A 15,381-nucleotide genomic window follows, 5' to 3' on the forward strand; every position below is an offset into this window, starting at 1 on the left:
AAATAAACTATTATAAAAAGTTATTTGTATTAAAGTAATACTTGTCCAAAGTTGAAAGTTAAATATTTCTAATAGTCATAATGCAAAAAATAGCAAACTCCTTCTTAACCCCAATTCTGTTTTCCAATAATAATGGTAATAATAACAATAATGATAATAAGCAGTTGCTTTGTGCTGAGTATTATTCTAGGCTTTAGAAGTATAACTCATTTAATACTCACAAAATCTTATGAGATAGATACTATCCATATTTTACAAATAATGAATGAGGTTCAAAGAGGTTAAGTAACTTGTCTATAATCACCCAACTAGTAATGTACAAAGGGAAGATTCAAACCTATAGAGTCTAGTACTGTCATCTACACTTTTATAGCAAAGCCAATTGATTCCAATCTGTATCTACTTTTTTTTAAATTAAAATGACCATTTCTAAATAATATCCTCATATTGCAATTTTTTTCAATTTAATTGTAGACATTAGTATTTGAATTTTGCAAATCTGGAAAATTTTCAGCCATTATTTCTTTTTTTGGGTAATTTTCTTTTTTTATTACAGTAACTTGTTTACAACACTATATAAGATCTAGAGTATGAGTCACACACTTCAGGTGTACATTACCATGCCCCATCCAACCACTAAGGTACTCATAGCCCCCCACTGTAGTCCATTGTGCCCTCTACCCATTTTTTTTTTCTCTCCCCTCTGGTAATCTCAGTTCTACAGTCAGGACTATAGAGTTTGTTACTAGTTTGCTATAACTTACCCTTGGTTTCTCTATATTCCACAGATAAGTGACACCATTTGATACTTGTTCTTCTTCTGATTTATTGTTTAGCATAATCCATGTTGTTGCAAATAGTGAGAATTTATCTTTTAATAGAGCTGAGTAGTATTCTGTCGTGTATATATACCACATCTTCCTCACCAACTCATCTACCTTTGGGTACTTAGTTTTTTTCCATAATTCAGAAATTGTAAATAGTGTACCTTCTTCCTCTCTTAGGGCACTCCAATTACATTTACATTATACTGCTTGAGGCCATCCGATGGCTTTGTTCTTTTTTAGTCTTTTTTCCCTCTGTTTCATTTTGTTAGATTTTAATGCTATACAATTACCATTTCCTTCAGTAATGTCTAATCTGCCATTAATCTCTCCAGTGGTTATATTTTTATCTCAGATAATGTCATTTTCATCTCTAGAAGTTCAATTTGGGTCTTTGGAGATTTTCCATATAGCTTATTAACATATTTCACCTTTGTTCTAGCTTTCTGGACATATGGAATACAGTTAAAATATCTTTGTCTGGTAATTCTAACATCTTGGTCAGTTCTGGGTGAATTTCAAGAAAGAAATTCTTTTTCTCATTATGGGTGGTATTTTTTTTTTTTTTTTGCTTCTGCATGTCTAGTATATTGGGTTGGATTTTGAGCATATCTGTTAAATTGATTGGATGCCAAGTATTGTGAAAATTATCATATTGGATGACACAATTTTTGTACTCTTGCATATGTTCTGGACATAGTTATTTGAAGATTGCTTAATCTTCATTTTCTAGTCTGGCTTGTATGACTTGTTAGTTTGAATCAGAACAGTGTTTAGTCTAGTAACCCCACTATTCAAGCAGACCCTTTGAGTACTTTAATCAGTGCCCCACGAAGCATGAAATTTTCCAGTCTGACTGGTGGAACAGACACTGTTCCCAGACCTGTGTGAGAACCAGCAGTAGTTCCCTCTCATATATATATGTATATTTTTTCAGCTCACTGCTGTCAGTGGGTAATTTTTTGCATGTGTTGATAAGTATTCTGTTGAATATTAGCATGGAGCCTTCTGAAAGTTTCCAGAATTCTCTCCATGCAGGTTTCTCCTCTTGGAGAAGTACAGGCAACTTAGTGTCTCTGAATGTCTTAACTTGTGCTATTAATTAGGGACTCCATCCATCTCTGTCTGATTACCCACTATGCATCATTTGCTCTGCTTTGTTGAAACAAATTTTCTTACAGCTCCCTAGGAAAGAGTATGTGAGAAGTAAATTTTTGGGATTTTTCTCCTGAAAGTTATTTAAAATGTTCTCATTTGATAGGTTAGGAATAAATTTCTTTTATAATTCTCAAGGGAGAAAAGAGGAACAAAACATGGTTCTGTTGTTTTCTAATTTCTAACATGTTGAGAATTCCACTTTTATTTTGATGCCTGCTCTTTTGACTTTGAGCTAGATTTTTGAGTATGAAATTCTAAGGGTATACCTTCAATCTTCTGTCATTCATTTCTGTCATTCATTTTTGTTGTGTCCTTAGTGGGTCTTTCTAATCTGAAGACTAGTGACTTGTTGTTCTGGGAAACTTTTTTGTATTATTTGCTAATAATTTATTCCCCCTTTATTTTTCCTTTATGGGACTAGTCAGATGTTGGACATAATTAAGCTTTCCCTCTATTTTTTTATAATATAATAGTTTATTTTTACATCATTTTGTACTTTTTTTTTCATCTCAATTGTAATCCCTGTGGGTTTCCCATCACCGAGTCCCTCTAATTTTTAATAATCATTTGATTCCTATTTTATATGACTGTAGACAATTCATAGTTTCTGTTACATGTTTCCTAATTTTTCATTCAATTCTTCTATTGCAGTTTTAATTTGGCATTCATATTTATAAGAGCTTTTTAAAAATCTTTGTATTTTCTAAATTATATTTTGTTTCCTCATAGGAGGACACTTATAGCTACTAATAATACAAGCAAAATAAAAAAAAAAACATGCCTAGCTACAGAGGTTAGAAGATCTTTTGATTTTATATATAAAGCCTTCAATATTTAAATATATACATATATATAATGCTGTCTTGGATTGTATGTTCAGGGTAATTTCAAATATTGCACCAACATCATTAGTCATCAGGGAAAATTGAAATCATTATGAGATACCATTAAGTAGTAGTTGTAAAATTAAAAACCCTAATCCTAACCCTAACTGGATAGCAAAGTTATATAGCTAAAATTAAAAAGACTGACATCATCAAATCTGTTGCTGAGGATATTAAGCAATGGAATTTTCATATATTACTGGTGGGAATGAAAAATCATTTTGGAAAAAGATTTGGCAGGACTTTATTAAGTTCAACATATATCTCCTTTTTTATCCCGGGGCTCTTCTAGGGATTATCTAAGGATTTAGTCATGAAAAAAATTAAAACCCATGTCCACAGAAAGGCTTACTTAGAAATGGTCGTAGTCAGCAACTAATGTGTCAGCTAAGAGTGTTTTCAGTATTATATTACAGTCTTGAAAGGCCATTTAATGATATTTTAATATTCCTAAATAAGTCATTAAAAACTGAAGATTTCTAGTATTGCAAGATTCATGTTATTTGGTACATTAATAACATAAAAGTATGGTTAAAGGCCCTCCCTGGTGGCGCAGCAGGTTAAATAACACACAGCGCTAAGAAGCTAAAGCCTCTTTAGCATGAATTCGATCCCTGCCCCAGAGGTGACCCACACGGCGCAGCAGACCTCTCCTGACTGGCCCACTGCTCCCCTCAGCATTGTACTTCATCAGTCAGCCTGTTCTGCTCCCCATTCTGTCTCTGGTGAGTCATCTCATCACTCCTGCACCTTTGGCCTTTACCCCAATTCTGTATGCATAAATAAATCAATTTTTTTTAAAGTATGGCTAACTAATAATGCCTCATATTTTAACATGCTATATTTTTTAAAATGTTGGCATACGCTGCTATGATTTATGAAAAAATTAACATTTTCCCTTAAAAATAAAACTACTAATCTACAGTGAAGGTATAAATGTCTAACTTTATGATCCTATGACTATCACTGGCATAATCATCTTTTAAAGTATTTTTCTCATTTTTTCCACTTTTATTGAGATGATTGGAGTGATATTATGTAAGTTTAAGGTATACAACTTGATGGTTTTGATTAAACTAACCTGTATTTCATATAGATATAATTTAAAAAGAAAGGAGAAAGGAAAAAATTCTTTGTGATGAGAATGTTTAGGATTTATTCACACTTAGCTATGCTGTGTGATATACAGGAAAGTTAGGTATGCTGTATTTACCTCCGTAGTATTTATCGTCTAACTGGAAGTTTGTTACTTTTCACCAGCTTTTGCTTCTTCTTCTTCTTCTTTTTTTTTTTTATCATTCTGTCCTTGCTTTGTGGATACAAAATGTTTATCATTTACAGAGTTTTGTCCTAAACTCTGCATTGTTTTAATTTTCTCCAGCTTTCTTTTCTGTTAGTTTGTTTTCATTTCTGTCTTTCCCTAAATGTCTGGTAAGCTTTTGCCTGCCTATTTACATTTAAACACTAAAAGATGACTGAAGATCTGAGGGGCTGGTACAGTTTGTTACTTTGCAACTTTCCTGTAGGATTTATGGTAAAATGCCCGATTTTTATTAAGGAGATCCCAAGTGTCAGATCTGTAGGTGTTTTCAGTTGGCTCAGTTCCCCATAAAAAGAATCCACCAATCTGCTGCTTCCGGCAGAATAAAGTCAATAAGCCTGACTGCCACCACTCTGGGAACCAAACAGAGAAAGGGAACTGAGAGTCTGAACACGTCTTTTAGCATAGTGTGAAAGATCTGCAGAAAGAAAACCTTGCATCTGTTGCTAGGGTGGGAGAGGAGTAGTCTCTGGTTTCTTGGACCTGGGTTGTAGCTGTTCCTTGCACAAATATTCAGTTGTGTGTGGTACTAAATCGGCCTGATGATTGGCTTCCCAATCTGACTTTCTCTGGCCTTATGTTGCTTACCACTCATCCACGTCTTTCCAGCTTCCAAGCATTTATTGATGAACTCTTACTTGCTGGCATCTCTTTTTCCATTCTCTTTGTCCTTAATGATCTATTACTTTTTAATTCTGTAGCTGTCATTTCAGCAGAATTTCATCAGAGCAAAGATAAAACAAATATTTAAACCATTATATTTAACTATCCTCACTCACTCTTCAATCCTCTGAAATGTCTTCTCCCACTACCACACCATTGAAAATATTCTTTTCAAGGTCACCAAATGAATAACGTGTTCCTAAGTATAGAAAGCCTTTCTTTGTTTTATCTTATTGTTCCTTTTACTTGATCTCTCACTAGCATTTCTCACTACTGAGCATTTTTACTTGAAATTCTTTGCCTTTAGCTAACTTGCTGGGTTTTTTTCTACCTTTAATTTCTTTTGCTTTTGTGAGCAACTCTTCCTCCAGCTAACATTTTTAATGTTATTGTCATTCATAATTTTGTCTTAGGCTACTCTCTTCTCCCATTATACATTCTCCCTACTGCAAACTTATTAGCTCCCAGTGCTTCCATTACCATAGATGTTCATGATTCTCAACTCTCTCTAACTTTTCAAATGCTCAGATATCACCTATAATAATATAAGTGGACTAGATGAGTATATGTGGTATGGCTTTAGAATCACCTACCCAGTCTGTGTCTTTCTCACTGGTTTCTTATATGATCTAACACTTTTCTATACCATTTTTCATTGTATCATGTTAAGGATTAAAGACTTCGGTTGAAATGGAATTTTAGCTGGGAAGTATTTCCTGTTATAAGTGACATTCTTTATACTGTCCCTAAAAGGGCTTATAGTCTAAGATTGTTAATGTATTTTGCTTAAATATGGGGACACACACATTCACACTGACATATACGCCAAAGTATATTTGAAACTAATTCTTAACCATACAGCTATTGTTAACATTTGATCGTATAAAATATATATAGAAAATGTATAAGTTGCATGATATATATAAAATGTGTAGTATATTAGATATAGTAACCCCAAATATATGTGTGTATAGATGTGTATTCATATCTGTGTATTCATGAACATAAAGGCATCCTCTAAATATTGCATTTTACTTCCTATTTGGAATGTAATGCTATAGCATGAACTTTCTCCTGTCATTGGATATTATTGTATAACTGGATTTCCAATGACTTCATTACATTTCATCTTTTGATGTATATAGCATATTAACTAGCTTGGTCCCCATTGTTGGAACAGTTAGGTTACACTCAGTGTGTTGAGTGACATTGTAGTTGTGTCTTGCATACTTTTCAAGTTATTTCCTTAAAAAAATTTCACCAAATAAGACTGTGGTATAAAAGAATTCTTCATTTTAAGCTATTTTGATATTTAATGCCAAGTTGGCCTCCAAAATTTATGTCAGTTTCAACCCTAATAAAAACATGTAAGCACTTAGTATTGGATGGATGTGTGGAAGTAAAGGAGGAAACATTAAGGAGACCAAGAAGAAATTTCACATGCCAATTTTCTGCCTTAACTCTTAGATCTTGTTTTCTTACTCATCAAATCTTAGAAGTTTGGCTACTTGATGAGAGACCTTAATAGTGTGCTAAGTTAGTCATACATTTCTTGATCCTGGTCTGCAGTTTGTTACTAAAACATCGCTATTTTCAGAAAGATGCAAGAACTATTATTGTTAGATGTATAGCAGAGTATACATGCCTAATGATGCATGTTTAGTACCCCACCCCCTTACAGCTAATTCACCATAAAAGTTTTCTTTCTTGTCTTCCTATATTCAGTCCTCCTTTCTCCCCTTAAATTGCATTTTGTTGCCACATTAACGTTTCTTTCCATCCTGCTATTTGTATGTCCAAGGATTTCATTAAGTCTGATTCAAAAGTCTAGGTGTGTATGTTTTGGTCAAGGCCCTTTGAGATCACTCCAATGTGTAACCATGGTATAGAATTGCCAAATTATACAGAAACATATTTTAATTTTTTTGTTAAAGGAACTGTCTAAATGATTAAGGGTACAGTGTTTGGACTCTGATGAACATGTGTTCAGTTATGTTTCTGATCCTTGCTCATTGTTGTGTGACCTTGGCCATGTTAATAACCTCTGTATGTCAACTTTTTCATGTATTAAATGCAAAGAACAACTGGGTACTTTGGTGGTGGGAAAAAGTCACTATGGTGAGTGTACCTGAGGGGAGAAATCCTATATTGTGAATAAATAAACAAGAATGTTTAAAAACAAGGAAGAAGTAAAATGGAAAGACCATCTGCCACGCAGGATTATGATAAGGAGCAAGTTAGAAATATATATGTATATTGCTTCGTATATACTAAGTGTTCAATTTCCAGTTGTATTGTTGAGTTACTCATTCATCAGTTAATTTCATCATTATGTGTCTAACCTGTCTTAGGGACTATGGAAAATAAGAAGTACAAAATATAAACCTGCTCTCATTGAGATGCTTAGAATGATCTGGAATAACACTATCTGCAACTAGGAAATAAAATTAAATGTGTGTTGTAAATGATCAAATGAAGTACAGCATTTGGGGAAAGTTTATCCCAACCTCAGTATGGCTGTTGTTTTGCATAAAAAAATAGAGGGGTAGAAAAAAAAATGTCTCAAATTGTTCTTACAAAGGCTAAGCCTACAGAGGTCTACTTTTGATACTGCCTGCCAGATGGAAAATGATGCAGAGAGGAAACAATTCTGTGTTTACTTCTTAAAATCAAGACAGGGTGGGGGAGTATGTTTGAGGGATGAACATATGTTAGTAAATATGGTATAACTTTTAATTGGTTCCTGGTGATTAAAATATAAATGGTTTCTACTGAAAAAGGACAGATAAGATATTTTTCAGTTAATAAATCAAGCCCTACACGTTGTTTATTTTCACCTTATTAAGCTAGAAATCGATCACTGGATAAGGCTATCAACTTATTTTGAAATATATTGATGTTCTTTTCTCTTTTCCAGGGTGGCTATGGCAACTGTATCTTCTCAAGTTCTGATTCCAGACATCAATTTTAATGATGCCTTTGAAAACTTTGCGTTAGATTTTTCCAGAGAAAAGAAACTTCTGGAGGGGCTAGATTATTTAACAGGTGTGAATTTACTTGCTTTCCTTTCCATTTTAATTCTTATTTTTTAAAAACAAGATTTATTTATGCATACAAGAGATGTAATGTAGGCCAGCAGTGCGAGGGTTGGGAGGATTCGCCAGAGACAGAGTGGGGAGCAGAACAGGCAGATCGACTGAAATACACTGCTGAGGGGAGCAGTGTGCTACAAGCAGTAATCCATATGCTGAGCCATATGGGTTTAGCTCCATGGCCAGGGATTGGACTAGTGCTGTAGTGGCTGCCCATAGCTTCATAGTGCTGAGACTTAACCCTTTGTGCCACAGGGAAGCCCCCAATCCTTACCTTTTGGTGTGCTTCTCTGTTAATCTAGAAAAGAAAATGTATATAATGAAAATTCTCTCATAGCCTTTAAAATGACATGCATTTTTAGGTAGAAAATATTTAACTCATGTAATAGAAAAGAAAGATGATTTGTCAAATATTTCTGGGTGTAGAATGGGCATACTATCTGTCCTAAAATTTAAAAAAACCAAGTTGTTGATGGATTTCTCCTTATCAATCTATCATCAGTATGTTGTTACTATTTGTGGGGCTAGAACACAAATGGCAATTAGGGAATATCAGAGAATGTCCTATGTGAGTAAGTACCACTCACATGCTTTTAAGGAAATTTAAGAATTAGCAGATTAGAGAAAGAACTGTAAAGAATACCTGGCGTTTGTACAATTTTAGAAAATGAGGGGTACAACCAACCTGTTAAAAATGCTGTGAGTTACCATTTTTTGAAAAAGAAATATGTACACAACCATGTTACATTTGTAGCTACTTTTGTTAATATATTAAAATGGCCACCATTTGTTGAACATCTCCTTTTCTCCCAAACTATATTAATTTTTTAACATAAATCCTCACAATAAATCTATGGGATAATGATCATCCCATTTTACAGATGAGAAAACTCACTGATTTGCACTTGCTTTTATATTGCTATAAAAGTATACAACACTTATTTTGAAATAAAAAATTAGATTGAGGGTCATTTAATAAGAAAACCACATAAACACTTTGCTCTAGTCACTATGTATGTGTTTATATAGTCAGAGTAGACAGTGGGGCAGTCATAACTTATACATACATCTTTGCCTAAAATATCTTAATCATTGAAACCAGTGTGGCTCAAGGGAACTTGGGGTCTGAGCACTTTGCTGCAAGTTGTGTGGTGCATATAAGATAGAGCTTTTTCTATAAATAAATAAGTTATTTATTTATGCATACAGAATTGGGGTACAGGTCAGAGGTGCAGGGGTGGTGAGAGAATTCACCAGAGACAGAGTGGGGAGCAGAACAGGCAGACTGACGAAGTACACTGCTGAGGGGTGCAGCGGGCGAGACAGGAGACATCTGCCGCACCATATGGTCACTTCTGGAGCTGGGGATTGAACTCGCACTGAAGCAGCTGCAGCTAGCTTGCAGTGCTCCACTTTAGCCTGCTGAGCCACCAGGGAGGGCCAAGATAGAGCTTCTTGTTAAGAAAACCTCCTCTCTACAAGATGTTGGGTTGGGCAACAAGAGCAATGATTGTACAATTCTAGAACAGAGAGTGTGCTTTTCTCACTTTTTTCTTTACCTTTCCTTACAGCCCCAAACCCACCATCTATCCGAGAGGAACTCTGTACTGCCTCCCATGACACCATTACAGTCCACTGGATCTCGGATGATGAGTTCAGCATCAGCTCCTATGAGCTTCAGTACACCATATTCACTGGCCAGGCTAACTTCATCAGTAAGTCATGGTGTAGTTGGGGCCTGTGGCCAGAGATAAGGAAATGTAAGGAAGCAGTAAGCTGCTCAAGATTGGCCGGGGCTCCACGAGGCAAGTGTTTGTAAGACATGTTAGGTGTTTCATAGACATGTTAGGTGTCTCATAGACAGTGTAAGCTCCCTCAGGGCATTGCAAAATCCTTACTGATGGTGACAATCAAGTTGTGTATTTCCTTGCTGGGCAGTCACTGGGGCCACTCCCATTTCTGTATGTAAAGCTTATATTTTCCTCAATCCATGTCACTCCCCTCTCCCAAGGCAGAACACAGTTCAGAATTCATTCCTGGGTAGCTAAGCCACCATCATTGCTGATACTATCTATGTGTGTGAACATCTCTCTGCTTGACTTTCCACTTCATTATCATGGTAAAATATGTTATGTTAAGACTGCTACTTCCTTTACCCCACCCATTGTATCAGTGAATATAGTGACAAATCTCCTGCTTCTGTCACTCTCCTGGATCCCGTTCTTCTCTGGATCCCATCTCCACTTCCTTCGAAAATTGCACTGAATATAAAAATGTGTCAGGGGCCGCAAAATGAAACATGTTCAAAAAGCAGTCATTTAGCTCACATATTGTAGTTTTACCTTCTGATAAATTGGAGCAACACAAGGCACACCAGAGAGGCCAAACTGCAAATTCTTCTCAATGAGCTGGATAAAAGTGGAAATGAATCAGAGTTAAAGTTGGATTCAAGACTTGAACTCATTCCCACCCTAAGGTTGCATCTGTGTAGCTACAGATCAGCATAGTCTACCTTTGTGCTTGTGCTTTCGTTTCTGATGTCACAGGCCCACACGAGAGGACTTTTTCCAACAAAACCCTCTTGATAGACTTCCTTTTCCTGTTCTGAGACAATTCTAAGCCGCATGGCTGAGTGGGGGAGGGGAGAGGACATTTGGGGTCAAACTCTAAAAAAACACTTGCCTCGTGCAGCTCCAACTTAAGCCACTTGGCCCAGGTAGCTGTATTCCTGGGTGTTTCTTCATGTTGTGAAGTCACAAACTCTAAAGTCTCCCCAACATACTTGTCTGCGCTTACCTCTTCTGCTATGGAAGGTCTTAGAGTCAGAAACTGCGCTTTTCTTTCCTGATATGGGGAGAGCAGTGGTCTCCTGAAAGTTGAGAATAAGTGCAAGAAGTGACAAAGATACATAGGCAGTCACCTCTGTTATCAAGGATGTGTAGTCCTTTGTAAAGAAAAGCTTAAAAGGAAAATTCTTCATAGTGGTAAGATAGCATCTTTGAATTGGAAGTAACCTTAGAAGTTACCTAACTTTAACCTACCCTTCTACCAGACACCTCATAAGTAGACGATTCTCCTGTCTCTGATTGAACACTTCCTGTGATGGGATGCTCACTTCTACCAAAAGAGCTCATTTAACTATTGTGCAGCTATAAGTAATTATCAGTCCTTCTATATAAAAGCCCTTACTCCTATTCCTATTAAATAATAAAAATAATTTGCAAAATTAGTTGCATGACATAATTCCAATAATTTACCTTGCTATTTACAAACGTTGCCACATACATGACCTCATTTACTACCCATGTGTTGTTATTTAGCCTTAAAATAGATGACGATAATTCAATTTTATATATGAAGAAACTTAGGCTCAAGTTAATTGAGTTGCCCAACGTCATAGAGCTACTAACTGAGGAAGTCAAGTTTGAATCCAAGCCTGTCACTGTCATACTTCAAGCTTAATGCTCCTTGAATTAAACCACAACTACCAATTAGTCCTAGTCCAGGCCTTTTGTGCCTCACTAAGAAACTTAATCCAATTTTTTACATGACAGTCATTCAGATAATGTTAGGTGGAAATCATTTCAAAATTACAGAAAAGCTGCAAGACTTGCACGGAGAACATGCATACCCTTTACCAAATTCATCCATTGTTAATATTTGCTCCATTCCCTTGTTGTTTGCGAACCCTAGCTCTCAACTTTTTGGCCCATTTGACAGCAAGTCGTATACATCATGACCTTCCACCCCTAAATTCTTCAGTGTGGGTTTCCTAAGAATAAAGAAATTCTCCTAGAACACCACACAGTAGTTACCAAATATAAGAAATTTATGTTGTTACAATATTTTTATCTAGTCCATTATTCATATTTCAATTTTGACAGACCCAATAATATCCTTTATAACATGTAAAGGACCTATTTTTTATGAAATTAGTTTTTATTTTATTTTTTTAACTTTCAAATTGTTTTTACTACACACACACACACTGTCATTCTCTAAAGTCTAGGATCAAGTATTCTCCTTACCTGACATATCTCCAGCCTTCCTAACCAAGAATTTTTAATGCCATTGGTATTTTTTAAGTGTTCTTTTATTTCAATTATGTTGTTCCTTATTTAGAGTTTGTCTGATGTTTCCTTATGATTATATTCAGATTATGCATTCATGACTAGAATAATAAATAAGAGATGTTGTGTCCTCCTTAGGGCATCATCTGGAGATACACAGTGTCCTCTTGCCCTTTGTTGGTGATGCTGATTTTAATTTTGGTGAAAGATGCAGCCTGATTCTTTTTTTTAAAATTGTATAATTAATATTTTTTTGGCAACTAAGTAAGAAATCTGTGCAAAGTAATCTATGCAGTGCAACTTTAAGTCCATGGATTTATCCTGCATCCTCATCAAGTGCATGGAACTCCCATTCATGTTTTAATATTAATAACTCTTGTCTGATCCAGTGTTTACTGTAATAATTACAAAATGGTGGTTTTTCCAATGGAGTACTCCCTGCCACACTTTCAAATTGGCACACTAGCATTTACGGTAAACAAGAATCCCACCCTACATTTGTGTGTCTATGTATTATCTATATAAACTCATAAATTCTTTTTTTCAATAGTTTACAGTATTTTTCTGTGCTTACTTATCTTGGTGCTCAGAATGGCCAGATTTAGCCAGTGGGAACCCTTCAAGCTGACTCATAGCTCTTTATGTTCTCCCATCATGTTCTTATACGTGTCTTTCCCTCCTTAATTTTGAGAGTAAGAAATGGTTCTAGGATCATTTTTATCTTAACCATGCCCTAGCCTTCAAATCAGCCATTTTTCCAAGAAATTCTAGTTTTTTTAGTGAGGGAATGATATTAGTAGACACATAAACATATACCCCACACACACATGTTCACACATGCTTAACATGTGCATATATAGGTGTATGTACACTCTGTGCATGTTAGAAATTGTGAGTTCATACCAGTATCTCCAATCTCAGTGTATCCCCCACAGATACTTTCATTCTATGTTTGTATTTTTCGATTTCATCAGTGAGAACCGTGACTGTCAACAGCATCAGTGTACGTACTCATTTGCTCAGTCGCATCGTATATTTAAAATGGTTACAGAATCCTGTTGCCCATGCCACTACAGGAAACAAACAATAGTTCAGGATTTGTTTGCCATTCTCCTCCTGCCCGCATCCTTTTGGTGTGGTTGGTTTTTCATTTGAAATGCAGTTGAGTTCATTTGTTTTGGTTTGTCTTTACTTTTTGTCCCCACTCTTCTCATTCATATTGATTTCATTTTAATATTCTGAATTTATGAAACAACAGTGCGTTTCCAAAATAAAATACTGTATAAAAAGGGTATATTCTCTTCCATGTCCTTTTAATCCCTTCCCCTCACCCGCATCCCTTATAGGTACCAAGTTTAATTATTTTCTGATTTTCTCTTCCTATTGCTATTGTTTTGGAAATCCAAGTAAATACTTGTACATTTTATTTGTCTTTGTTTCTGGCAGAAATAATACCATACTATAAATGTCTTTTGCAGTTTACTATGGAAATTACTCCATGTCAGTTAATAGAGATCCTTTCCCATTTATTTTTTTTTTCAAAAGCTGCATAGTATTTCATTGTGAAATTTGTTTTTCAGTTTGTTTTGTATTGTTGGAAGTTTATCTGGAAGATCATGGAATTTCTTCTCTGCATTAAATTTTCACTTCCCATCCAAATTTATATAAAACCTTCCTGATCAGATTTCTTTCAACTTGTTAAAATAAAAATTGCTATTTTTAATTTTTCACGTCATTAAGTTTTGTACTACAGCTGCATATCTGGCTAAATTGACCAATTGTATTTCTTCCCCCCCCCCCCTCACAGTTGTGGTTAAAAAGTGGAAAACTGACCAAGAAGCAAATAACAGAAGTTAAGATAATCCATAGACTAGCATATTGATCCTATTTTTACTAAAAGTTAGCCAAATATATATTTTTAATTATATAAATTTTTCTCTAAGTAAATATGTATGGTCTAAACAGCTTCAAAAACAGAAACCTACATCTCTAGTCCCTTTCTCTACTTGGAAGGCAAGAAGGTTCCAGATAACAAAGTGCTGTTGGATCCTCCAGCCTTGAATGAGTACTGGAATCAAAGAAAGGGGCGAAACCATGTAGTGTTGAGGAGATGCTGTTTCCCTTTGGTTATAATGCCATCTCCTTGACTTCCCCATGATAGCTTGGAACCATAGTTTGAAAGTGAAAGTGAGGAGGGGTAGTAGAGTCATAAGCCCTGAAAGCTTCTCTGTGTTGTAGAGACAGGAATGTTGCTGCTCATCCCATGACTAGTGATGCAGTGGAGATTACACTGGGGTAGGATTAGAGACCAGAATCTTAGCACCATCACTAGCTACTTGTGGCCTTGGGCAAGTCACTTTTCTTCTCGGGATCTTTGTTTTCCATTTGTAAAATGAGGGAACTATGTTGTCTAGGTGTCCTCTGGACCCTGAGATTCCATGTACCTGTGCTTTGTGCAGAACTTCTTCACCCATACAAGGCCAGGCTCTCAGTTCTCAGAGGATTGGACTGCTGGGGTAAAGATCTAGAGACCCCATAAAAGTAATGATTCAGTGATTTATTTTTTGTATGGTGACCTTTCCTATACTGTTTGGCAGAAAATTGAAGTATCTTAACTTTCATCAGTGGCAATGGTCAATTGTCAGAAGCGAGGAGCCTGGCTTAAGCCTAGCTCTCTTAGGACAAAAGAAACTATGTCCTCCAGTACTAGAAACAAAATGAAATTTACATTTTTGGGGGGTGACCTTGATGAATTTTGACTGTGCTTCTCATCCTGTCTCCATTACCTGCTGGTTAATGTTCTTGTCTTTCCACACGTCACAGGCCTGTATAATTCAGTGGATAGCTGGATGATTGTGCCCAACATTAAACAGAACCATTATACAGTACATGGACTGCAGAGTGGGACGCGCTACATCTTCATTGTTAAAGCCATAAACCAAGCAGGCAGCCGGAACAGTGAACCTACCCGACTAAAAACAAACAGTACGTTGTGATGATTCTAAAGGAGCAATCAGCTTCTCCTCCATGTCAGGGAGTTCACCTAGCATCCAGTGCAGGCAGGAGAGTAGAGGCCCTGGCAAGAGAAGCTTTGCTGGTGTACTTTATATTTTGGGTAAGGGGTACGTTTCTCTCCCTGGGACATATGTGGATACAGATATACATAACATGGCTGATGACTTGGAAGGGTATTAGGGAAGTTCTCTCTACACCCCACCCCCCCTGTTCAGGGTAATAATCTGGTAAAATCTTACTGCAGAGAAGCTACTACAACGATTAGGAATGCTTTTGACTACAAGTGCCACAAAACCAACTAATTCGGCTTAACAGTATCTGTTAGCAGCTTAAATAACATCTTTCTCAAGTGGA

General features: G+C 36.0%; 1 protein-coding gene across 1 annotated transcript in view; it reads left to right on the forward strand.

Annotated features, from left to right (window-relative positions):
* Window positions 1-15,381, forward strand: part of MID2 (midline 2) — a 63,682-nt gene that overhangs the window by 46,077 nt on the left and 2,224 nt on the right. Inside the window, exons 5-7 of the mRNA XM_004685692.2 lie at window positions 7,768-7,895; window positions 9,514-9,657; window positions 14,836-14,997. Coding sequence (XP_004685749.1) covers window positions 7,768-7,895; window positions 9,514-9,657; window positions 14,836-14,997 — 434 coding nt within the window. The remainder of the gene's footprint in view (window positions 1-7,767; window positions 7,896-9,513; window positions 9,658-14,835; window positions 14,998-15,381) is intronic.

Source organism: Condylura cristata, unplaced genomic scaffold (assembly GCF_000260355.1).
Source record: "Condylura cristata isolate star-nosed mole 26May11 unplaced genomic scaffold, ConCri1.0 scaffold00019, whole genome shotgun sequence".
NCBI classification, from domain to species: Eukaryota; Metazoa; Chordata; class Mammalia; order Eulipotyphla; family Talpidae; genus Condylura; species Condylura cristata.